This window comes from Cavia porcellus, unplaced genomic scaffold, assembly GCF_034190915.1.
Source record: "Cavia porcellus strain 051 isolate PalLab524CR breed Dunkin Hartley unplaced genomic scaffold, mCavPor4.1 scaffold_1, whole genome shotgun sequence".
NCBI lineage: Eukaryota > Metazoa > Chordata > Mammalia > Rodentia > Caviidae > Cavia > Cavia porcellus.
Window position 1 is genome coordinate 231,993,592 of NW_026947484.1, and position 24,156 is coordinate 232,017,747.

Sequence of the window (24,156 nt, forward strand, 5' to 3'; positions counted from 1 at the left end):
AATTGTAGTAAACAAGAGTGCCTCTATTCTTGGGGGACCTGCATGCCACTGGCTTACTCTGTGGCTGCTGTGACCCTCCCCTAGACAGAGGTAATATAGGAGGTGGTGAGACCCGAAGCAAACAGAATTGCAGGAGAAATAAAGCCAGAAGTTTTCACTTATTGAAATCAAACTAAACTATAAATGTGGCCCATAAAAATCAAGACACTATGAGATGAAAGTGCATAGGCTTTAGAATCAGATCACCACAAATTTTAAAACTGGCTCATCTACTTATTAACCTTTCTGAGCCTCAGGAAGACAGTGATTTTCAGGGTGCCTTCCAGACCCTTTAATAAGACCTTTGCTTGGGTCCGTGTGTGCCCTGTCCAACCTGCCCCTCCTTGTACCATTCTCCTTCAGGAAAATGATTAATGTTTCAGAAGATTATTCATGTAACTCCCAGGGTCTACGACCAGTGTCTTCAGCCCAATAGCTCTTTAGGACTAACTTCAAAGCCCTGATAAAACTGCCTTTTAAAGTGTTACCATGGAAATTGGAGAACCTGGGAGCAAAGGTGATAATAATAATCGTACAATTTTACAAGATTGTTATGAATTATTATCAAAAAATTCCATGTATCATGGCTATCTAGGAACCTGATTTCCTGCCTCTTTCATCCTCATGCCTTTGGTATGTGACCTCGTGATTAGCTTATTGAACAAATAACACAAAACACAACAACTTCTCTTTCAAGTTGAGTCATAGTCTATCAAACAAAAATAATACAGTTTCCTCTTGAGTTTAGGGAAATAAATTCCTTGGTGAACTTCACTCCATAACTGGTAACGACTGCTTAAAACAACTATGAGACAATTACGACACCGTCTCCCCATCCAGTGCCTCCGACAAGTTCGGAGTGTCTAACTTAGTAATAAAAACCAGTTGTTCAGCTCTAAGATAAAACAGGATTCTTAGGAATTTGTTGTTACCTCAAGAGAGAAGTCCCTAGTGGAGAAAGGGCAAGAGACAGATTCTTCTCTTTTCCTGGAGCCCTTAAGAAAATGGAAGAGATCAGAGTAAGCAAATGAATAAGAAAAAGAGAAAAATACAAGGGATGAACCACAGAAGCCCACTCCTTCCTCTCCCCGCTGATGTAAGCATTAACAGTATGCAGTGACACTCCCTTAGGCAACGCCTGGCTCCCTCCATTCAGAACCTGCTTTGTGGACAGCTCCCCTCCTGTATCTTGAAAGTGACAGATTATCCCTGTGCTCCTCCAAACCAAATCGCCTCTGCTCCCAGGTCCCCAACTTCCATTACGTTTTTAAAGGCAGTTTTTTCAGGACTTACAAGTTACACCTAGAGAGCTCTTGGGCTGGAGACACTAGTCACAATCCATGGGCACTACATTGATAGTCTTTTGAAACATTGATCATTGTCCTGGATTCCTGTTATGTTTAGGAAAGTGTTATAGTAAAATATACATTGCCATTCCTCCCTTTTGGAATACTGTTCCTTGCTTCAAACACACTTGTTCTATAATTCTCATCACAATCTGAAGCAGTCCTTCCATGGGCATCTTCACAGTGTGTTGAGGAAAGGAGAATGCCACTGCCAAGTGCCATCCAACAGAAAGGCCCGCTCATAAAAACACCGCAGTGTGCTGTATTTTGTGATCATACCTCATGTCCTTGTAAATTCCAAATGAGTAAAATGAGAATTTCACTTGACGAAATCCATATAACATCCTCCATCTGTTTAACCTGTGTCTAACCAAAGGCATAAAATCATGTTGTGTTTATATTGCAAAGAATTCTGTATGTAAAAACAACACTTGTGTACTATCAGAGGAGCCAATGCAGCATTTATCATTCTTGCAACAAGGAGCTCACTTTAGGGACTTTCCTAGAGCCTGTTCTTTCTTTGTCTCTGGTCACTGTCCTGTCGGAGTCACTTTATAAAAAAGACTTTGATCTTAATTGTGTGCCTGTTCCTTGTCAGTAGAAAGCTGGAGCTGAGCACTTGAAACAAAGGGGCTGTAAGCAGACTCCCCCCAACACACAGTCCTCCTTCCGCAAGGCTCAATGACTGTGCCCCAGGTATTGAAAAACTGGCAACAGGGAACATTGATCCACAGCATGATATTCCTCCTGCCCATTTACAAACAAGCGAAGTGGTAAAAGTAATATAAACGTCACCATTATAAAATTATGGCAGCTCTACAATGTACTGTAAAGAGTAATGAGGAAAATTTCCAAGAGCTGTGCCAAGATGTTTTGAGCTGTGTCAACACCTCTGGAATACAGACACAAGTTCTCAGAGTAATTTTGAAGGATGACACCAATTCAAATATTGGCTCGATGCATGCTAATCTTAGTTACTTTTCTTGTTGCTGAGTCAAAATACCTGACACCTGCAAGTGAAAGGAGAAAAGGTTTATTTCATCTCAGTTTGCGGAGGTTTCAGTCCATAATCCCCTGAGTCCAAGACAAGGTGGCATGGCACAGGGGATCACAACGGAGAAATAGTCCAAGCAGAGCTGGCAGGAGACAGCAGCAGCAACAGGCTAGGCTTTTCCCTTTGTCACACCCAGGGTGTAAGATTTTGGGTGGTGCTACATATACCAGGTTGGGCCTCCCCATTATCCACACCAGAACTATGATAAACAATTAGTGGATTAATCCAGTACCATACACCCTTAATCCCAGGATCACACATTGATCATCTAGCTACCCAAAATTCCAGTCTATGAGTGTATGAGGCTTTAGGGGGACATCTGGATAGCTGGATACAAATCACGAGTGCTTAAATATAATTTATTACTACTATATTTTTCTGCATTCTCTCTGGCCCCCTCATAAGCCTCTCCCAATCACTTATCAGTCCGTCTGCTGGAATTAAAACTACCTTTTCTCAAAATGGAAGCAAGGCAAGTTCTTGCCCTCTGTTCTAATTGTCAGTCTCTGGTGAGGACACACTTCTGTCTTTCCTCTTTGTGATCATTTATCTTGCTAACCTAAGTGCAGTGTTCCTCTGTGATCCTAAGCTTTGATAGTGCTTACAGAGCAGAAGCTACGAAGTTCAACTCATCACGAGGTGGATTGGGAAATACCATGGATCAACTCACCGCCCACAAATCACTGCAATTGTTCATAACTTATCATCCCGCACTATCATCAGGAAGGCTTTTAGCTTTGCACTGTATACATAATTTAACAAGAAAGAAATGTCCCCTCTGGAGATATTTAGATACCGTGTTCCTTTTGCATTCTCTGTCCTAACCGACAAGTGAGATGTTTCACAAATGCATCTTTCAAACAGGATCAGTTAAACCAAGAGTTATGTTTTCCTGTATTCAGTTCAAAAACTCCAGAGCCAAGATTCCTTTTTTCCTAGTCAATCATTGTTTATCATCCACAAAATCTCCGTCTTACGTGGGGAGATACTGATAACGATACTCTTTGTGCAGCATCTCTCGGAGGTGAGATATGCATTAGCGGGGGCACTTTCATTATTCTTTCCTGCCTCTGCAGAGAAGTGGTAGATTTGAGTGAAGGGAAATCCAGAGATTTCAGATTATCCTGTTTTCAGCCCTAGAAATGGCCTCAAAGAAGTTGTGCTTCACTCACATTTCTCAAAAGCTGCATCACAGCTTTCTCTAAGAATTTCAAATGATGATTAGAACTAGCATTTGTTGAATGCCTATTGATTTATAATAAGTACTCAATATACAGTATCTCATCTCATGCTTAAAACGGTCCTGAGGGGTATATCCTTCAATTGATCATTTCTTTACTATGAGGAATTCAAGGCTTATAAAGATTTAGTAATTTTCCCTTAAGCTAGTTGGCTTCCTAGGTATCACCTGAGGAAATCATCCACTGTACTTGGTGAGTGGTATAAGGAGAGAGAGAGAGAGAGAGAGAGAGAGAGACCTAAGCAAACGATAGATAGCTATTGTTACTGACAAAATATTCTGGTTCTGGATGGTTTGGGGTCTTCTGTCTTATTCACTTTCTTAGCTGTCTGCTTCCCTTCAACTCCTTCAAATCTGTCATCTTAACCCTACCACCGCCTGCTGAAGACCACTCCTGGGCCACCCCTCTTAGGGCTGTTCCACTCTTAGGCTCCGGTGGTAGTGGCATTGCCAAGAGAGAGGGAGGTCCCTTCCTTTTCCTCCCAGACCATTCTGTCCCCACCCATGTGTCTTTTCAGATTAAGGACAGTTCCCACACTAGGTGCTCCCACTCCAACACTGGGCATAGGTTCTTGTTTGTTTGTTTGTTTGTTTGTTTGTTGTATGTGTTTGCAGTATATAATGGTTACCTTCATCATGGAAAGTTGGTAATGTTATCTTTTCATGGATTTACTAAATTGGACACTCATGTTTCATATCATTTTGTTTAGCTCAGCCAGCTGTTTATTAGTGTGTTCTGCAAACTCATTAATCATTCCATTTATTAAATCTATCATGTGTTTCACTGTCTTCTGCACTCCCACTGAGCACTTTATTGATCTGTTTTTTATCTCTTCTTTTATCAGTTTGAATAATTCAGCTGTGAGACTTTTGGCTTTCCCCTATCATCACCTCATGAATTAGCTTTGAGGAAGTTGAAGGTTTTAAGAGGTGTTTTATTGCCTTGTTTTCCCAGGTTCCCCATGTTTCTATGGGGTACGTGTGCGTACTGAGGTTTGGGGATCGATTATACTAGAAAGACTTTGTTGATTGTATTAAAATCTCTTTATATAGTGTCTGATTTTTAGTGATGCATTCTGTGTGTGGCTAATTATGACCTTTTACCTCTGCCCCAAGATCCAACCACGTCCACTAATTTGGACGTGGGGAGGGTACAGAAAAATCAGCAACAATAGTGTCAAAGACAAGCTGGTTATTGACATACCACAGAAGCAATAATGTGCCAGATTAACCATAAAAAATCTATAATTGTAGTATAAGCACAAAGACAAACCAAATATTGACGTACAGTAAATATCTACTAAATGCAGCAACTGTATTCACTAGCAATAGAAAATAATTCAACAGTAATAGTGCAGTGTTAACACAGTATCTAACATGAAAGTATCTATTAAGGAGTAAAATGGAATTAAATAAATGTAACAGAAAAGAACAAACAAAAAAGAAAGAATAGAAAGCCAATTTTTAAAAAGGGATAAAAACCTAAACCCCAAAGAACCAATGAAAAAAGAAAACGAAATGTGTCCCAAAATAGTCCGCTGTGTTTTTGAATGAGTCTTTTCTTTCCATGGCCCCCAGTCTATAATTCAGTGGATATGGGGAGGAGCTGCCAGGCTTAAGTCTTAAGCTAAGACTTAAGCCCTGACGAGCTGGTCTGAGCCAGCAGTGACGTTCATTCTGAGGCTGCCGTTCCGTGACAGCCTTACTTCCCCTGTCGCATGGTGCAACCCAAGTCGTGCTTTTCTACCTGGCTTTACGACTTGTGTGTTCTCGAGGTGCACCTCTGCTCAGAGACCCCTCTGTCCGCACACCTCGGGGTGTGGCAACAGCCCGGCTGAGCCATATTTTTGTTTACTTTGGGGTATGAGGAAAGCAAACAGCCTGCTGAGTTCTGTTCTGGAGGTAGACAGCCCAGAAAGGAGTGGAGCCAAATGGTGTGCTAGATTTTAGTGCCAGCACTTTGGGAGTCCACGCCCTGGGGAAGCCACACATTACTGGTCTGGCTTCTCACCACAGGGGCTCCTGCATCCCTCCCTGCCTGAGCTTATAGCTCTCAAGTGTCTATGTCCAGCCTGGCCCATCTTTCCAGCTGCCTCCCATGGCCATCTCCCACCCAGTCACTGTGACAGGGCTGTCCCAGGAACCCTGGAGTATAACCACCCTGCAGTCACTCTGCAGCTCAAGTCCCAAACTATGAACTCTTCCCAAAATGACTCCTCATTAAACTCTCTCACATACAGCAGGCACTGCCCTGGACTCCCTTCCCAACACCAGCAGTCATCTTCAGAGTAAGACACCATGTCATTTTTTGCAGTTTACACTACCCATGGACTTCTCTTGGGGTCTGCACTGCCAGCCAGGTCCACTCTCCTTCCTTGGAGCCACCACACCTCTTCAAGTTTGCCCTGCAGAAGAAAGCCCCCTCCCCAAGAGCGGGGATGAGCTCTCCAGGCTGTCTCATTTCTTTCTCTGTGCTGTGATGTGTTTCCAGCTCCCCACAGTTTCCAGTCTTCCTGTCAGCTACCTCCTAGTTCTCAGAGAGTCACCTCTTTCCTCTCTTCACCAAACTGTTGTGTCTCAGGGTGTCCCCAGCACCCGTCCTGAAAAGGCTTCTCATTCACTTCACTATCTGCTTCCCCTCAACTCCTTGAAATCCATGACCTCGATCCCTACCACCTCCTGCTGAAGACCACTCCTGGGCCACCCTTCTTAAGGCTATTCCAGCCTCGGGCTCCCAGCAGTAGTGGCACTGCCAGAAGAAGGGAGGGTCCCTTCCCTTTCCTTCCAGACCTTCTGCCCCCGCCCTTGTGTCTTTTCAGGTTACCATGCCAGGACAGTTCCACACTAGGTGCTCCCACTCCAAAAACGAGCGTAGGTTTGCTGTTGGTCTCTGTTCCACCATCTTATCTGCCTTTCCTTTTGTCAGAATAGGTTCTGATGGGCATTTTTGTTGCAAGTTTATGAGTGTGCCATGTCTAAAAAGGCACAAAATGAAACATACTCAACTGTACAACTCCCTGTAGTTGGAAACAGAGTTCGCTCTATAGGACTGACATGGGAGACTGCACCATGAGGTTGGTGTACTATGCTGGACAGGGCCTTTCTTTGTCCCTCAGAGAGTGTGGCACAAAGGCTGGACTTCCACAGCTGGCACTTCTTCTGGGGTGCTTCACTCCTTTAGCATAGTACCCTTGCACGTTCACCATTTGCTAGCTACAGCAATCACCCCAATTTTCAAATGAGAAGACTGAGGCCCAGAGGGCTTAGATAACTTGCCCAGTGTCCCACAGGTCACTAGACATAGATGTTCTCCAGTTGAGATCTTGCTTCCCTCTCCTTCCAAGTCCACAAACATAAGCAGTGCCCTGTCCTTTTGCACATGAGGAAGCAGTGAACGGTTCCCTCTACTCCTCACTGGCTGTAGCATCCCAGTGTCACTTCCCAGAGCTGCGGGGACTGGGGACCAGAACATACAGAGTGACAGTGTTGGTCTGAGTGAGTTCCTCTGAACCTGGAGGAAACAGTAGTGTGTTCTAGGCCAGGCAGGGTAAATAGTGGCCACTAATCCCATCAAGTCTCTTCTCCAGGGGCTCAAACCTCCATAGACATGCTCGGCTTAACTCTCCCTCCCAGAAGGAGAGGTGGGGTCACAGTGTCTGCTTCGCTAGGATCTTGCAAGGCTGAGGAAACCTCAGGAGGACAGAGATGCCTCCTTAAATCCTTGACCTGTGCCCCCTAGCAATTGTAAAGGAGAATAGGAGGGGTTGTGTTCTCACCAAACTAGGTGTCTGTGCCCATTGAGACTCATTATCAAAATTCAGATTTCAGAGCCCTGAACTTATCGTGAGAAACTGGCTCAGAGTAGTGAAATAATCTGTCCAGAGGCACTCAATTAGGAAGTGGAAAAGTCAAGATTCAAGGAACCATTTTCTATCTCAAAATTGTATCCTCTTTCTAGCACCTGTGATCATAGTTTTTAAAATAATGCGGTCAGGACTCAGGTAAAAAGCTGGGGACAAGATAATGGTCCCAGCCTCCACAGCATGGCAGAAACCTTCTCAGTGACCTGAATCCTGTGGGTACAGCAAACCTGTGCAAGAAAATGGCATCCACGTCCCAGAGTGCTGGGCCACTCTCCTTCCGTGATTCCTGGCTGGCTTACGAGAGAGGCCCTAGTCCTGGATTAGTGCCAGAGACTACAGTGGGTAGAAGGCTGCAGCTGTCAGGGAAGTATGCTGTGGAGTCCTGCAGCCCCCAAGAATGAAAGTTACCCTTCATCTCCACCCCCACAGTCAGGTTAGGTGCTAACCCAGCCGTACCAGGTGCATTAAACATATCTGAAGAACTAGGCTTGTGATACATACTGTGCTAGTTGGGGGAGCACTACCTGAGGTAACAGTAACCCTCTAATCCTCAGAGCTGAATAAAAATGAAATGCACTTCCTGCTTATGTGAATTAAAAGAATGTAGAAGTTAATAAATGGAGGACTTCTACATGGTCATTCGGAGACCCAAGTTCCTTCCACCCAATGGCTCCACCCTTTGCCCAGCCTCAGAATTCTTTGCATTCAGCCAGCTAATGGAGAAGGAACATGGTGTTTTGGCTTTGGAAGGTTTTTGTGAGTTACAACATCTGTTCACTTTTTAATTGGCTAAGTCTCGGACACATGGTCATGCATACTGCAAAGGATGCTGGGGGATTCAGTCTAGCTGTACAGCCAAATAAGAGAAGGAGGTTAGATGAAAAGATGAGATGTGTCATGGAATAAGCCAAGAAATACAGCTCTCCTCTGTGGGCATCTGTCAGTGTCACTTGAAAATCCTGCTTCCTCATTTAGCCACTCTGAGCATTGATCAAGCTTTTTCTCCACAAAGCCTCATAATTCAAGGCTGAAATCAATTCCAGGATCTATTCTGAGGTATGAATGTTTCATTCCCAAAATGTTATGATGCAGCAAAATCTTATTTTCTGGCAGAAATCACCCCAGAATTTTTCTCACTGAACTTCTTTTCTAAAAACAAAAATAAATAAACTAAAGTGCTTTTGGAGAGGCTTAAAACTGTCAGGACAGCATAGGACAATGATTTACAAATTTGACTGAACACCATGATCAAATGGGAAATTATTTCTCTCTTCTTTCTCCCAGAGTCCTGGGCCCCATACACAGAGATTCAGCATCAGTTGATCGTATATTTGGTTCAAGAATCTCCATTTTTAAAATGTTCCCAGATGACTCTGATGTGCAACCACACTTGGAAGTCTGACATGAAATGTCAGATCCAGGTCTCTGGTGGGCAGTACAAGGAATCAAGAAGTGTCAGAGAAGTGTCACTGGCTGACACATTGTCAGCAGGCATATATTAAGTCTCCATCAAGCATGAAGCTAGAAAGGGGTATGGCCAGCCTCATGCAAAGTCACAGGGTTTAAATGCCAGTGAAAGCTCAGGGCACATGCATTAGGGCAGTGAGATGCTAGCATCACATAAGGTCTTGCAGAGCACGGCCAGTGTTGAGATGGTCCAGTGACCCTCCAGTGTCACAGCAGTCAGGAGACTCTTGTGGAGGGAAGTAGGCCAGTAAACCATCCCTGGAGAAAAATTCAGGGCTTGACAAATATGAAAAGGACAAGGACATTCTGAAGAAGGCCCTCAGGGTAAGCAGAGGCTTAGAGGCATGGGTGTTTTCTGAGAGCTCAGAAATAGCCACCTGGTATGTTGCAGCCTCCCTGGGGGGACGTGAGTGTGAGACTGGGCCAAGAGTTTTGGATTCTGGCTGTGAGTAATCAGGAACTACTGAACGCTGCAGAGATGGGCCAGAGAGTGAAGCAACCAGAGCGTGGAACTCTTGTGAAAGACAAATGTGGAATGACTGGAGCAGGAAAGTTGAGCTCAGAAAGAGGAAAAGAGGCATTCTAAACAGCACTGCTGGCCCAGGATAGCCTCAGTTCAGCTGTCCAAGAACAGGGGAAGAGCCAGGGCCAGGGGCTCAGCGCGCAGAGTGCAATCAGCCATCGATAGGTACAAATCAAACACTCATAACTCTGAAAGGATCTAGCCTCATTTCTTTCTCAGAAAATATCCCAGATCATTGGAGCAAGGAGTAGATTAGCAATTCTGAGCTTTAAATCCTATTTCTAACACTGATTTACTGTGACGCTTGGGACAAGCTGTTGCTTTTGATTGCTAAGTTTCTAAAATCAGGAGTGCAAAGCACTGAGACAGATCAGCCCTGTGAGCCTGGCTTAAGAGGTAGTCGCTCGAGATGGCGCTCAGTGAGCCCCTTTAGAATAACGGATGTCTGCTCAAGACTTTTTCAATAATTTCCACAGCGTGACTTACAAATCAACAGATGCATGTGATTTTCATAATTCTGAATGCCTCTAAAAATGTAGCCCAGTATTCTTAGTCCCTTTTCCATAAAAAACAAAATTTATGAGTTAATTGAGCTGCTGATATTTGAAGCAAAGGAAGATCTAATGCTACATTTGCTGTCCCCCGGGAACCTCAGCAACACGAATTCCACCTCACTCTCATGCAGGTGACTCACACATTTTCATGTCCACCTGAGTCCTGTACCTGCTGATGGGGTATCCCACCTACCCCTTCAGCATGGTCCCCAACAGTACACAGGCTTCTGAGTGGTGGTTCTGTCCATAGCTCTGCCATTCTCCTAGATGTTGAGTTCTTCTTGACTTCTCTCTCACTACCCAGGTTCACTGTTTTACCAGCCTGTATAGACTCTGGATCTATAGAGACCAGAACTAAAAGGAAGCTCAGAAATCCCCTAGTCAGCAGGTAATATTCATTATATGACTAACTGAAGTCTTCAAGGATACGGTCTGCATCTTATTAGCATGGTGCACCTAGCTGCAGGCACCAGTGTTTGACTCAGAGCGAGGTCTCAGTCATCTTTGCTCCAAGACACAGGACAATATATAATTTACACATGGCCTTGTAATAAAAAATGAAACAAGAACAAGGAAGTAGAGTCTTCTGTGCTAAAGAAAAGTTTCTAATGTGAAAATACTCATGTTATGCAGATTTTTAAAAATCAAAATGGCATCCATAAAGTTTCAGTGACTTGCCCCATGTCACACCAAGTATACAGCCCAGTCTTCACTCCACCCCACTGTTTGAAACTCATCCCCTTGCAGCAGAAGAGACTGCTAATGTATCCTTGTCATGGAAAAAAAGGAGCCAGGAACCACTTTTTCCTGCATCTTCTCACTGTTGGGAAGCTGCCATCTCTAGGATCATGTTAGCTCTGCAAGCCACAAACCAACACAGAGAGATGTCAAGGAGAGGCCAATGTTTGGAGTATCTCTGTGTTCCAAGAGATGAGCATACAGCCCAAGTGTCTGGGCAGAACAGTTGTGCATCTTCTACATCTAGATTGTTCTTAGCAGCCTTAGAATATAGGAGGCCAGGTGAGATTAAAGTTGGGTGATTTTGTAAGGAGTAGCAGAAAACACAGCCTGGAAAGCTGAGACTTGAGTCCTCTTGTTGGGTTTGCTACTTCTTGATATGAAACACTACAGCTTTCCAAGTCAAATGATCCTCTCAAGAGGTTCCTTCCATTTTTCTGTCTTTCCCCATGGCCAGAGACTTGGCACACTGAAGCTTGGGGTCAGATATATTTGTGCATAGGCACCTCCCCTACTGCAGCAAGACTCTAGAAAGCAAGGTTTGCCTCTCTTCAGCCTTTCCACCTGAAGCCTGGGGCCCCACTAGAATGCAATAGCCATGATATGCAATGTAACGATGAAACAGCAAAGCAGATCTTCTCCAAATGGGCTTTCACCCGTCCTGCAGCCTGGACTCTCCCTGATGAGGCTTTTCCAAGTGACAGACATATGCCAGGACACACAAAGGAGCTGAGACCTTTTAGTCTCAGCCCCCCAAAGTAGTCCTACAAAGCTGTTGCTTGGAAGTCTCAACCCAAGGATGGGGGAGGCTCTGTGTGATTCTCCATGCTTGTTTGGTCTACCTAAAAACTCCTTTTCTGTCTTACGTCAAGCAGGGCTCCTTCTTGAAGCCAAGCTCACCATGAAGCATCTTTGTGTCTTTTCAGCACTGGATGCTCTGTATTATCTTTTTAATAGGTTTTTCATGCTGTGCCCAGAGGGGAAACCAAGTCAGGAGGTGATAAATTTCTTCTGAGAGTGGCACTGAGGGGGATGGAGTTGCTCCCAATGACCTATTTGACCTTGAATATGGCCTGTTCCTACTTCACTGTGCAGGAGCCAAAGGCTCACAGAGTCAGGACACTTCTGTCCGTCCCTGACCTCATCCAACCGAAGCCAGGCCCTGGGAACCCAGACATGTCCTCCAGCACTTCCTCTGGAACCAGTAACCAAAGCCAGTTGCACAGATAACAGTACAGACGTGGCAGGGCTTTTTAATCACATATATTATTCTAATAGAAATGCGTACTGCAACCCGAGGCTTATGACAGTCCATTTCAGAAGACTCTGGCCAAGCAAATCAATTATTCAGTACGAGGTTGAAGGAAGTGTCTTCTCTCAGCAGCATCTGCCAGTTCTACCCTAAGCAACCAGATCTGAGACGAGTCCCAGCTGCAACACAGGGTGCAGAACACTCTCTCCTTCCCAGCTCACTAAATGACCAATGCAGGGATCTGAGGCGTGGTGTCCACCTGTTAAACACCTTAACCTCCCCCACCCAGCTCTTCTTTCCTGCTCTCTCCAAAGCATTGCTGTTCCCTTGGTCGAGTCAGACATACCTCTCTGTCAGCTACTTGAAATCATTAAATGAGTTTCATTAGCTTTGTCAATCCTGCAGGCTGGAAGGGCGGCACAGAAGGCCTCGCAGTCACTGTCCATTAACAGTCCGTGGCCTGTGTGAGATGATACATTTTCTGAGCTGTGTGTGAGCAGCATCCGCGTTTCCTGAGCAGACATCTGTCCAGTGGGTCTGGGAGACACCCAGTTCCAAAGCTGCCCTTCTAAATCTGGTCCACTGCCCAAACGACCACCTCACAAGCTTCTCCCAGACCAGTTTTCACCAGGCTTGTCTGTGAAGCTGAACAGGGTATTCAGAATGGATGCATTCTTTATGCAAAGCCAGGCTCCAACCAAGATCTCTCGCCAAGGCTGTTTAACAACAAGCTTCAAACGCTTCTGGCAAGCAAAAATGAGGGAAAGCGATGATAACTATGCAAGCAGCAGCCTCCACTCTGGAGAAAACAGAAGAGCTAAGGAGGTATGTCAAGGGAAGGGAGAGAAATTTCCAGTGCTCAGGAAAAGGGAGGGACATGTGCTTAGATAGCACAGATCAGTGAGGGCCTAGGAGGAACCCAAGGAGCTCGCTCTGCCTTCTCTGGCTGTGTTGCCTCCAGAGAAGAGAAGAATCCTCTTCTAGCCATAGAGATTCTGCCCCATTTCTGCATCCAGAGCAAAGGCTTTCAGGTTGAGGAAGCAGGGTAGCTAATATATCTATGAGAACCACCTGGCCCCTGCAGTCTTGGCAATAAAGGGGTGCGGACTTTGCTTTTCCCTCCATCCCAGAGTGGTCTCCTTGGTGCCTGTTACAACTTTCTCTTGTTCCAAACATGACTGGTCCATCTGGTAGGTGCTGGAACTCTAGCTCGTGCTGTGGCTGACTCTGGAGAGTGGCTTGGGGTCTGTGTCTTCGGAAAACAGCAGCAAAGAGTGGCTGGGCCAGACTCAAAGACCTGAGGACGTCTGGCCCAGCCCCAAAAGGGAGAAGGGGAGCAGAGCCAGGACCAACTTCTCCCCCTAAGGGGACGGTACTAGGTACTATCCAAGGTAGAGAACCTTAAATCTACCTCTTAACCAACATTCTGCAGGAAAGAAACTCCTGGACATCCCCTAGCATTTCAGATCCCCTTCCCAGGTGGACTGTGTCACCCTTGTCCTCCCTACCCTGCTGTGGGCCACCTTCATCCCCCCTGCCCCTTCCCAGAGCCTCTCAAGTGTGGCTCACTGAGGAATGTTGGCCGCGTGGCCCTGGATGGGCAGAGACCGCGTCATATGTGTTCACTGTGCCGTGGGAGTGAGTCTTCCCTGACTGTAACATGTACAATTCCCAGCGTCAATCAACAGCTTTTAAACAGCAGCTGCCACTGCTGTCACCTCGCAGAACACTTCAGAAACTCTTCTATTTGGAAGCCAGCTCCAGCGGTGTCATTCCACCCATGCCAAGAGGCCCAATGGCTGCTGAGAACTTTGCAGCTCTCGCCTCTCAGTAACAGAGTGAAAGTGGATGGAGCAGGAGACACGGCCTGTGGAGGGGCCTGGAGGGGTTTCCTTCCTACCTGGAGGCTCAGGCATCGCCTTGCTCAGCAACCCAGGTCCTCCGGGAAGGCCCACCGCTGTGGCTTAGTGCTGCTGCGGCTCCACACTTGACCCAGCCTCTTGGCAGCGGACAGCATGTTAGGAGACAATGGTGGGTCCTCGCCTGCCCCAGGGCAGAGCAGTGGGCAACCATGCCTTCACGATACATCCACATGGGAACATGGCTGTTTGCTTGTTTGCTGGCTTGTTTATTTTTAGGATTGAACCTAGGGAGTGCTGAGCTACATCTCCAGCTCCTTTAAACTTTGTTTTAAGAGAGGCTTGCTGAATTGACCTCATACTTGACTTCCTCCTGCCTCAGCCTCCTGAGTGGCTGGAGTTACAGTTGTGTGCATCGGCACACTTTCTGTTCACCCCTCTGAGGAGCTCTGAGTGCCTGATCTCTTGCCAACACGTCCCTAGTGCCTACTTCTTAAAGAGAACAAGAATTTGAACAGCAGTATCAGGGCCCTGGATTTCCAGGTGAGAGTCCCAGTCTGGGCTTTTTCCAGGGTTACACAGCCCAAGCCAGCACCCACCTGTGGTCTGTGTTCCCTGGAGAGACTGAGGAGATGGCCTGCCCTCCTCCAAGCTTGAGTAGCAGGTCGGTCCAGGTATGCATCACAGGCACACCAGATGCTCAGAAGGGCTCTTTTAGCCAGTTTTATCCAGTCACCAACTGATGGGCTGGTCCCCAGCCTTGTCTCTGCCTCCTCTCATTTTTCTCCATCCTGCTTACTGATCCCATGGTATTTATCATCAAAGAGCTTTGATTTTGTCCTTCTGAAAGGCCACCGTGGCTCCCATTTCCAATGACATTACGCTCCTGCCTGCCTCCACCTGGCCCCGCCATCATCCCTTCCTTCCACCGCACCCCACTGAGCAGAACGGGCCTGTTGCTCCCTGTCCCTGCTGCTGTTTTTCACCCCAACTCCTTCCCCTGCTATGTTCCATCCACCCCATGCCCACATCCTACCCCACCTTCAAAGGTGACTTCAAGCCAGGGATAGTGGTGCTCACAACTCAGGAGGCTGAGGCAGGAGGATCACAAGTTCTAGATCAGCCTGGGAAAATAGCACCCACTTCTCCTATTACTCTGTGCTGATGGACACAGCACCATCTCTCTGCTGGCCAGCAAGCAGCCTGAGCACAGTGCTGCTGCCTGATTCCTTTAGGATCCTTGTTGGCCTAAAGCTGGGCAAACCCAGAGCCACTACGTCTGAGATGCAGCCAGGCCACACTGAGGAAGTGATGAGACCTCCTCCCAGCGCCTGAGCTCTGAGAGTGGGCAGCTCCATGCTATTGGCCCCTACAGCTTCCCTGAGGGTCCCAGGACAAAACTGGAACTCCTCCTGCCTCACCTGGCCACCCCCACTGCTCCTTGCTGATCTGTCCGCTCTGTCCTCACCATGGGCACCCCAGCCTGAGAGCACCAGGGGCCTGACCACAGACACTGCAGATTCAGGCCTTTCTTCTTTTAATCAGAGCAAATGTGGACCCAATGGTGACTTTCAGACCAAAAAACTGTGACCAGGTTTCACAAGACGAGTGAAGACGCAGACTCAGGACATAGTTAAGAGTAAGCACAAAGCTGCCGCTCAGAGACGAGATTAGTTTTGACTTCAAGGCTTGCCTTCCTCTGGGCAGTGTCTGTCCTTTCTACAATATGACCAAAGGTCGGCCGCTTGTGCATCAGCCTTTCCACCCAGGTCCCGGTCTGCTCACTAGCTGAAGCTTTGTTCTTTAGCTGCAAATTTGTGAGTGTACACAGTGGCCCCAGCCTCTCTCTACAGACAGGCTGCCCGCCTCATCCTCTCCTCTTCCTGCCCTGCTTTCTCCTCACTAACAGTTACGCTGGTGCTCGGTTTTCCTCGTGCTGTAGGGTCTCCAGTCTCTCTGTCTCTCTCTGTCTCTCTCTGAAACACTCTCTCTGTGTGTCTCTCTCTGTCTCTGTCTCTAACTCTGTCTCTCTGTGTCTAATTCTGTCTCTCTTTCTCTCTGTCTCTGTCTCATCTGTCTCCCTCTGGTCTGTCTCTCTGTCTCTGTCTTCTTTTTTCCTAACCACTTTGTCAAACTATAATTTACATACCGTTTTAAGTATACAAGTCAATGACTTTTAGCAAATGTATTGACTTGTAAAAAGAGTCCCACAATCCAATTTTAGAACATTTCCTTCACCCCAAAAAGAACCTCGTGCTTGTTTGCAGTCAATATTATTCCTCCTCCCAGCCCCAGGCAACCACTAATCTGCTTTCTGTCTCTGCAGATTAGCTGTTCTGAATGTTTTCTATGCACAGAATCCTTCACAATGAGCTCTTTAACTTACTGTCTGCCTCCTTGAACTCAGCATAATGTTTTCGAGATCCATCTACTTTATAGATGTGTCTCGCTCCCTTCTTATTTCTTGCAGAGACGCTTTATCCCACGTGTGTTTTATCCAGTCACCGACTGATGGGCACGGCTTCCCTCTGCATTTTAGTGTCTACACCAGAGACCATGCACTAGTCTTCAGATTTTTCTGGAACCAATTTCTGAAAAGTAGGGAAGGTTTCTGGTGTTTCAGGACACCTTTGCTTTATCACAGGAAAGAGCTGGTTGACCAACAACCTCCTGTGGGGGGGTTTCTCACAAAACAATTGAACCAAAGACATTTTTCTGTCTATCTCACTCTATGCTTTTCCTGGCCACAGTCTTAAGAGCTGCCTCTCCACAGCTCTGAAAAAGCTGGAAAGAGGCAGTATCTCAAGGCATTGCTCTTGGTACTTTATGGTCCTGGGTTAGTGACAAACATTCCAGAGGTAATAGTCAAATCATTTAATACTTAATAACTAGTTGGGAAACTGCACCTGAGCTGGGTGAAAGTCAGCATGCTGGAGACCTGTGGCTGCCGGCTAGTAGGAAAACCCAGGGGCCACCAGAGAAGGAGCCTGCTTGTCTGAAGCAGGAGCACGGAACACTCAGGACAGCAGGTCTTTCTCAGTTGGTTCAGAAGCATTTTGATCTTTCAGTAATGACCTCAGCCCTGTTGGTGAGCATAAGCTGGATGCCAGGCTCACCATATGTGCCTACTCTGTTCACCAAGAAAGCAAAGAAGGAGACGTCCTGGGGTTCTCATGGGGTCCTAGACTCTGGCCCTAAACTTTAAAGTGCTTTGAAGGCCAGATATTAGCCTTTCTCGGAATGGAGCAGTCCTTCAGAAAGGAAGGTACTCGGTGCTGGAGAGGTCAAGGAGAAGTGGCCTGGGGTGCCCTTGCCGTGGCCCCAGGTTAGGTCAGGTTGATAAAACTAAAGTTCAGGGCCAGGCAATTAGCAATGACCAAGCTCATCATCCTCACACACATTCCTCTTGGCATGGACAGGTTCTGGCTGCAGATGGTCGCTTGGTGGGGACAAGGATCCAGAGCCACGGTGGCTTTTGACAACATCTCCATCAGTCTGGACTGCTACCTCACCAGTGAGTTTACTGTACCCCAACACTTTGTCCTCCAAACCCAGTAACCCCTGGTCTCACTGTACCCCCTTAACCTAAGCCCCATTTTCTCTCCTACCTCTGCTATTGCAAACTCCTGTCTCCCCTGGCTTTGAGCCTCACCTAATTCTGCCCATGGGAACTTCTCTATTGCAGTCAGTGGAGAGGACAAGCTGCTCCAGGGTGAAGAGCCCAAATCAAGAAACCTGTATGACAGACCCCCTGACAAGGAGCCACCTTCGGAAATCGTACCGAGACAGACGGCCACCTTTGACCCTACAGGTAAGGGTTCAGTTCACAAACTTAAGCCATGCAATTTCTTGTTGCAAAAGAAATATATGTGCAGTAACTGCAGTGGGGAGCTGTGAATAAAGGATAAAAAGGTCAACTTCAGAGGCAACAGCACCTGTTTTCTGGCTATGGGGCCCCAAGAGGAAGCCTTGTAATGTTCATGTTGCCCGAGCCATAAAAGCTACTGAAAACTGTGCAAAGCAGAAAGTTTCCCCCACACCTCAGGAATCCCAGAGACCGCACAAGCAGGAGAACAATTCTGCATGTCTTCCCCTCAGCCCACTTCCGTGGAACCCCCACTTAACAAAGAAAGCCAATCTTACCGTCAGTTTTTCCATCCTCATAAAGAGGGTTGGGGCCAAGGACAAGGCTGTCTGTTGCTTTATACTGGGCAGCCACCTCATGGGTGAGTTCAGGTCAACTCGCTACCCAGAGTTGGAGCCTCACCAAAGCTGTTCTGACCAGCAAACCCCAGGCTGGGAGATTCACCAGGAAGGCTCTTGCTGCTTCAATAAACACTTCTTCAGGCTCTGGGCATAACTAGGTATGACTTCTCACCTTCCTGTAAGCAAAAAACTCCTAAAGTCTATCTCTAAACCTAGTGCAGAGGAGTTGATCGAGACCGCCTAGCCCCACTGCAGCAATCCAAAGGGCTCCCCTCTGTGGCCTTGGTGTCTGGACACCTGAAGTTTCTCCAGACATGGGTGACCTGCGGAAACAGGTGTACGATACACAGCTCACTCACACTCTGTTTCCCTATAAAGTATGTCTTTACTAAAATAAGGACAGATGAATGATGCCTCTATATTTCTACTTACAAATGTAAAACCTGTTCGATACAAAGCAGTTTTTAAAAGCTAGATGCTTTGCCACCAAATTTTCTGGCTCTCACTTGCTAAACAAATGTTAGTCTTTGGAGGGTTTTTTTTTTTTCCTGTCCCTTGAAAAGCTCCCTTGATGCTGACCTTCACCCCTTTCTGATTTTTTTCCTGCTTCATCCAGCAGCCAAATCCATGCAAAGAACCCGTTGCTTGTCTCAGTCCACCCCTTTCCTGTTCCCCTTCACACTACGCAGAGGCCCCCTCGAAGATTCTCTCTACTTCTCCACACAAGGATCCCCGCTGCAGGACTGCCAGCTCTGTTTCATAAGCGGTTCATGGGACATCCAGCCTGAGGGGAGCAGCCTTCTAACTTTCTATGCAGAGTCCTTTTCCGTCACCAACCCCAGTGACTCAACCTCCACTTAGTCCATGGCCCTTGGACAACTACGACCTCCTTGTGATAAATTCAGGAAATTTACAAATTTAAAAATTCAAGAGAGAAGCCAAATATCCCTTCTGAGTGAGCTAAGCAGAACCTTATGGCACATCCCCGGCCCCAGCATGAGCACCAGCCCTGATTACATAGCAGGGACTCCAGAAACAAGTATTGATTGATGAGTGGGCGGCGGGAAGCTGAGCTGGGATCTCAGATGTCAGCAGCCTGCAGCCCTGCAGCCAGCATTTAGGAAACAGCCATGCACCCTGCCGGAGTCTGGGTTTATTGTCACATAATCCCACTGTCCCTAAAAGGCTAATCGATAAGGCCCTGCCCAATGGCCACTCAAACTAATGAAATCACACAGCAGTTCAAACACAGTGATGACTCCCTCACCACTTCCAAATAGAATTAGAAGCATGTAGCTGCTTGAGGGGCTAGAGATGACTCCAGCTGAAAGTCAAGCCTCCCTGCTGAGTAACTTCACCCCCTCGTCCCTGACCCTAGCCTCCCTCAGGTGAGACCTGGGCAAGTGGCTACAGCTCAGAGCTCTGTCCCTCTTCTGAGCCACTCCTACTCAAAAGAAAGCACAGTAAAAAATATAGGCCCCTGGCCAGCCTTGGGAGATGCCCCAGTTATCTAAAGTTGCTTGGGAAGTCTCTGGAACAGTAAATAGGAGCCTCTGCATTCAGGAACCTAGTGCCACATTCAGAAACAACTTAGGTAATGGAAAGGCTGGACCAGGTCTCCCACACCCTCCCCGTGCTATGTCCCAGGGGCAGAAGGCAACAGCCCATCATATTTTAAGTGTCCTAGCCCCATGTCACTGTAGATTCCTATACTGTGTGTGCAGGTTTGGGGTATCTATGTTTTCTTTGGGAGGGTTTCCAAGGGACAGGACCATTTTTCCCCACCACTGTAGGAATCTCTACTGGACTCAGCCTGATAGTGAGGAGAGCATCCCCCACTGGCCTGGCCTCACCTAGCTTTCATCTGGACTCACCTGCAGTCCTTTCTGCACACAGAATAGATGCAGATGCAGGCACAAGGCTCTAAGAATTCTTGTTCTCAAAGAGGAGAAGGCAGGTAGACTCATGCTTGAACTAGAACAGTGTACCTGCAGCAGAGAGAGCACAGAAGCCTCCTGGAGGAGGCAAGGTCCAGGTAGACTCCGGAAAGCCACAGCCAGGGCCCCTCCACTCAGTAATTATCACCCAGCAAACACATATGCCTGGCACCTCTGCTATGCCTAGTGCTGCACATGCCTATGACCAGTACCCACTGTTCTGCAGCTTCCGGTCCACAGGAGAACAACCTGTGACCTGGGACAGTCCCTGGAGAAAGACATGGGATTGAGGCTAGAGAGGGAAAGGGGCATATCTGATCATGAGTTTCACACATCTTCCCACTGCCCAGGACGGTTGGTCTGTTATCCTGCCAGGCAGGCAGGAAAAGGAATTTAGGAGTCCCGTGGCAGTTAGGCGTAGGGCCAGGATGGGAATGGAAAGTCTACATTCTCTTACTCATCTAAGCTACTGCTAGGTATGAAAGAAAATCTCCCATCTGAGATACCAAAAATGGACAAGAGGTAGGGAAAGAGCCTCAGACAAGAGGCCCTACATGAACAGTAAACAAGTCAGCTCCCAACCGCTTGTCAAAGAATCCAGGAGACAAGATAAGATTTTCCTCCCAAAGTTCAGCACTGTCCAAAGCAGCAGATGACATTCACCTCTAGTCCAGGCAGGACTCATCGCAACTCCTAGAAACACTAAGAGCAAATCAGGTCTTTTGATAACAGTTACAAAGCTCCCGAATTTTCCTAAGCATTTCTCATGTCCCCTGAGCCATTAGGCCTGACTTCCTTGCTCTGGGAAGGGCAGTTGAGCCTCAGGAAGAGCCAGGCAGGGAAAAGCATGCTCAGGTGTGTTTCGAGGCATTCTCGGAAGCCTCTGAGTCACTTTAGCTAATCAGATGAAGAACCTGCAGGAGAAAATGGGGCAAGGATTAAGTCCAGGGAAATTACATTTGTCAGCTTTGCACATGCAATTACGCTAACCAAATGCAATCACAGAGCTACAGAGCCCTTTCTCCTGCTCTCTCACCCTCCCGCTTTCTCTCTCCCTCTCCTCTCAACCTTCATTCTCTCCCTTTCTCCCTGCCTTCCCTGTCTCCATCTCCTCCCATGGTAATAAATGACATTGGAGGTGAGGAGGTGCAGATTCCACCACCTTCCCTCCCCAAAAAGCTCAGGTGAGGACTCACAGACCTCCAGGGCCCAATACTCCCTTCCCTTTCCTTTAAGCTCAGGTATTATATCGAGAGCGCCCGGGAGAATCAGCTCAGTTAACATGGAGTCTTGGCATTGAAACCACAGCTTTGCCTCTGAATTGTCTACTACAGGTTGGTTTACCATTTTCTGAGTGCATATTTCTCACCAAGGCAGGGAGAAAAGCAATTAAAAACATGCAGAATTCCACAAAGAATACTGGACTACCAAACAGAACCTCTGTGATAGGCCTGGTTGGTTTGCACTAGCAACCCCAGGTTTCAGGCCTGTTCAGCTAACCGAATGTGGCCTCCTTCTGGGGTGTGTCAACATGCCTGGTTCCACTAGTGGTACTCCTATGAAAAGGGCTGGGTGGACACAGAGGAGGACAGGTAACTGGTGTTTATAAAATGCGAAGTTTGAAGACAATCTTTAAGTCCTTTCCATTCGCATCTTCGTGTCTCTGGGAGTTGAAGGGGTCTGGTATAAGGGAGCCATCACTCTACTGGGACCGTCTCTCCAATTAACCTGTGACCCAGCTAATGTGGCCAGAAATCACAGTGACATATTGTCCGTTTCCACACATGCTCCTATGATTCAAGAACAGATGCCAATTCCAATGAGAAAGTTTTATGTGTTTCATATAAATTGATTGGGTCTATTTCTGCTAAATGCATTATCCATTCACCACAGAACAACTATTAGAGTTAATAGAATTTGTAGCTAGAGCCATTATGTTGCAAGCGCACCCTTCTAGGGATGACGACATTGTTGGAAGGTGGGCTGCGTGGGGCCCGCCCTCCTCCAGGCCCTGGCTTCCTGCCTGTAAGTAAATGGGTGGATGGGGGCTTCCTTTCTTTCGCTCAGAGCCTTCTGCACTGGGACCCCCTGCAACTCGGTCTCGTTCATTTCAGTGGCACACTGCAAGAAGGCATCCCTATTTCCTTGGGATTCACCCCATCCGAAATAATAATGGATTCCAGTCCAATTCCAAAAACTCCAGTCACAGTCTAATTTATTGGCATTGCCAGCAGTCCCAAGCCTGGCTGGGGAATGGGAGGTGGGAGGAAGCCAGAATTTCTTCTGTGGCTTCACTGCATGCCAGTTTTCAAGGCAGGAAGTCTCAAGATATGAGATGCCAAGAAACAAGGAAGGGTAGGAATCCCAGAGAGCATACTCACCCTGTGGGGACAGGATTGTCTTTGACAGCAGCCCCCTCCAGGGATGCTTAGTTATGGACAGTCACCCAGGACTCCTTGTGTAGCAGAAAACTAGTCAGCCCCTCAGGGAACCGGATGCTGGCGAGGGCTCCTCCAAGCATGTCCTGCATAAGGGTCTCACATATAAGTCACCAGGCCGGAAGAGGTGGTGCTGTCTTTCTAAAATGAGGAGACTGAGGTCCAGAGTGGTTAAGTAGCTTCTCCTAAATTACACAACTCTTATAAAAAGTTAAAGCATGTATTTGGGATACATACTAAAGACATGCGTCACGGGGAGTTGGCACACATACGTACGCATCTTAAATCTCTGCCTTCCCCTCCCCCTTCTGTCCCCACCTCCACCTTCAGTTCCCTTTGTCATCCCTACAAGCTCTACCTCTCTGTTTCCTGTCATCTGTTAAGGAATGTGTTTCTTTTATTAAAAATCACACAGAAAGCCAGATATAACATCTAGAAGGACAAAGTTGTGATAAACTAACCTTAGAGGGATTCCCATTCTTGAATAAGTGTTGTAGATGGATCTCTCTCTTGGCTGAAAAGCCCTGCTTTTTATGTTAGTTTCTACTTAAACAGGGCACATTGGCTTCTCTGGTAACTTCAAGACAGTGTAGCATGGGGCAGTGCCCCTCTACCTGTGGAAGAGCTGGTAACTGCACTAGTTGGCATTCCTCCTCCGTGCACCCCTCATTCGGGATGTGCTGGCAGTGAGCAGGGAACAGTCCTTTCAGGAGTGGTACATTTGGTGCTCTTGGAACCCATTTAGGCACAAGCCATCCCCCTGCTCGGTTCCCTGATGCTTAACCACGTGTGGCGTGCTCTCCAGCTCTGCTAATCTTAGATAATCACCTGTTTATGGTGAGTGTACTCGTGGTGAAGCCCCAGCCTTAGCACAGTTCCCAGGCTCCCGGGCACTGCCATGCGTTCAGCACCCTTGCAATTAGCACGTCACTCTTCATTTGGGTGCGTCTCCCTCCCCGGGAGCTGGCGTGGCAGCGCTCCAGGAGGAGAGGTGATGCAGAACTAATGTGTGATTCATGATTCACATTACTGCCTCAGTCGAGGCTTTACCAGTGGAAGAGGCTCTATGCACGGAGAGCTAGTCAGTGTCCCAGGAGGTGGCTAGCTCCAAGGACCAGGGTCAGCAGGGTGACCAAGGAAAGGAAGCATCTTCCCAGGGGCTTCCTGAGCATAATGGGGTGGAGTTAAAGATGTTAGGTTGGTGGCTGAGCAGCCCCCAGCAGCAAGCCCCCTGGTGTATGTTCTACCACTGAGAGTTCGCTTATTTTTATTTGTACACTGGCTGGCCATTACTAAGTACATTCAGTGTCTCTCTCATTTGATTCTGTAAGAATTTGATTCTGTCAATTCTGTAAGAGTTGACACCATTACGATGTAGAATAGAACTTAGCTTTTAAGTGTTTTTAAGACTATCCATCTAAATCGAAGTTCTACCATTCACTTTATACAACTCCCTTCTCCTACAGTCTCTGTGCCTTTGTTTCCTCTTATCAAAAAGAATGTTTAAGCCAGCTATGGTAGCGCACTCCTGTAATCCCTCCACTCTGGGAGGCCGAGGCAAGAGGATTGAAAATTTAAGCCTGCCTGGGAAATGTAGCAGTTTATTGAGACACTGACTCAAAATTTTAAAGTAAAATTAA

The 24,156-nt window shown here is 47.1% G+C and overlaps 1 protein-coding gene across 1 annotated transcript in view; it reads left to right on the plus strand.

Annotated features, from left to right (window-relative positions):
• Positions 1-24,156, plus strand: part of Alk (ALK receptor tyrosine kinase) — a 715,373-nt gene that overhangs the window by 623,841 nt on the left and 67,376 nt on the right. The window contains exons 10-11 of the mRNA XM_063230372.1: positions 17,355-17,449; positions 17,621-17,746. Of these exons, the coding sequence (XP_063086442.1) occupies positions 17,355-17,449; positions 17,621-17,746 (221 nt within the window). The remainder of the gene's footprint in view (positions 1-17,354; positions 17,450-17,620; positions 17,747-24,156) is intronic.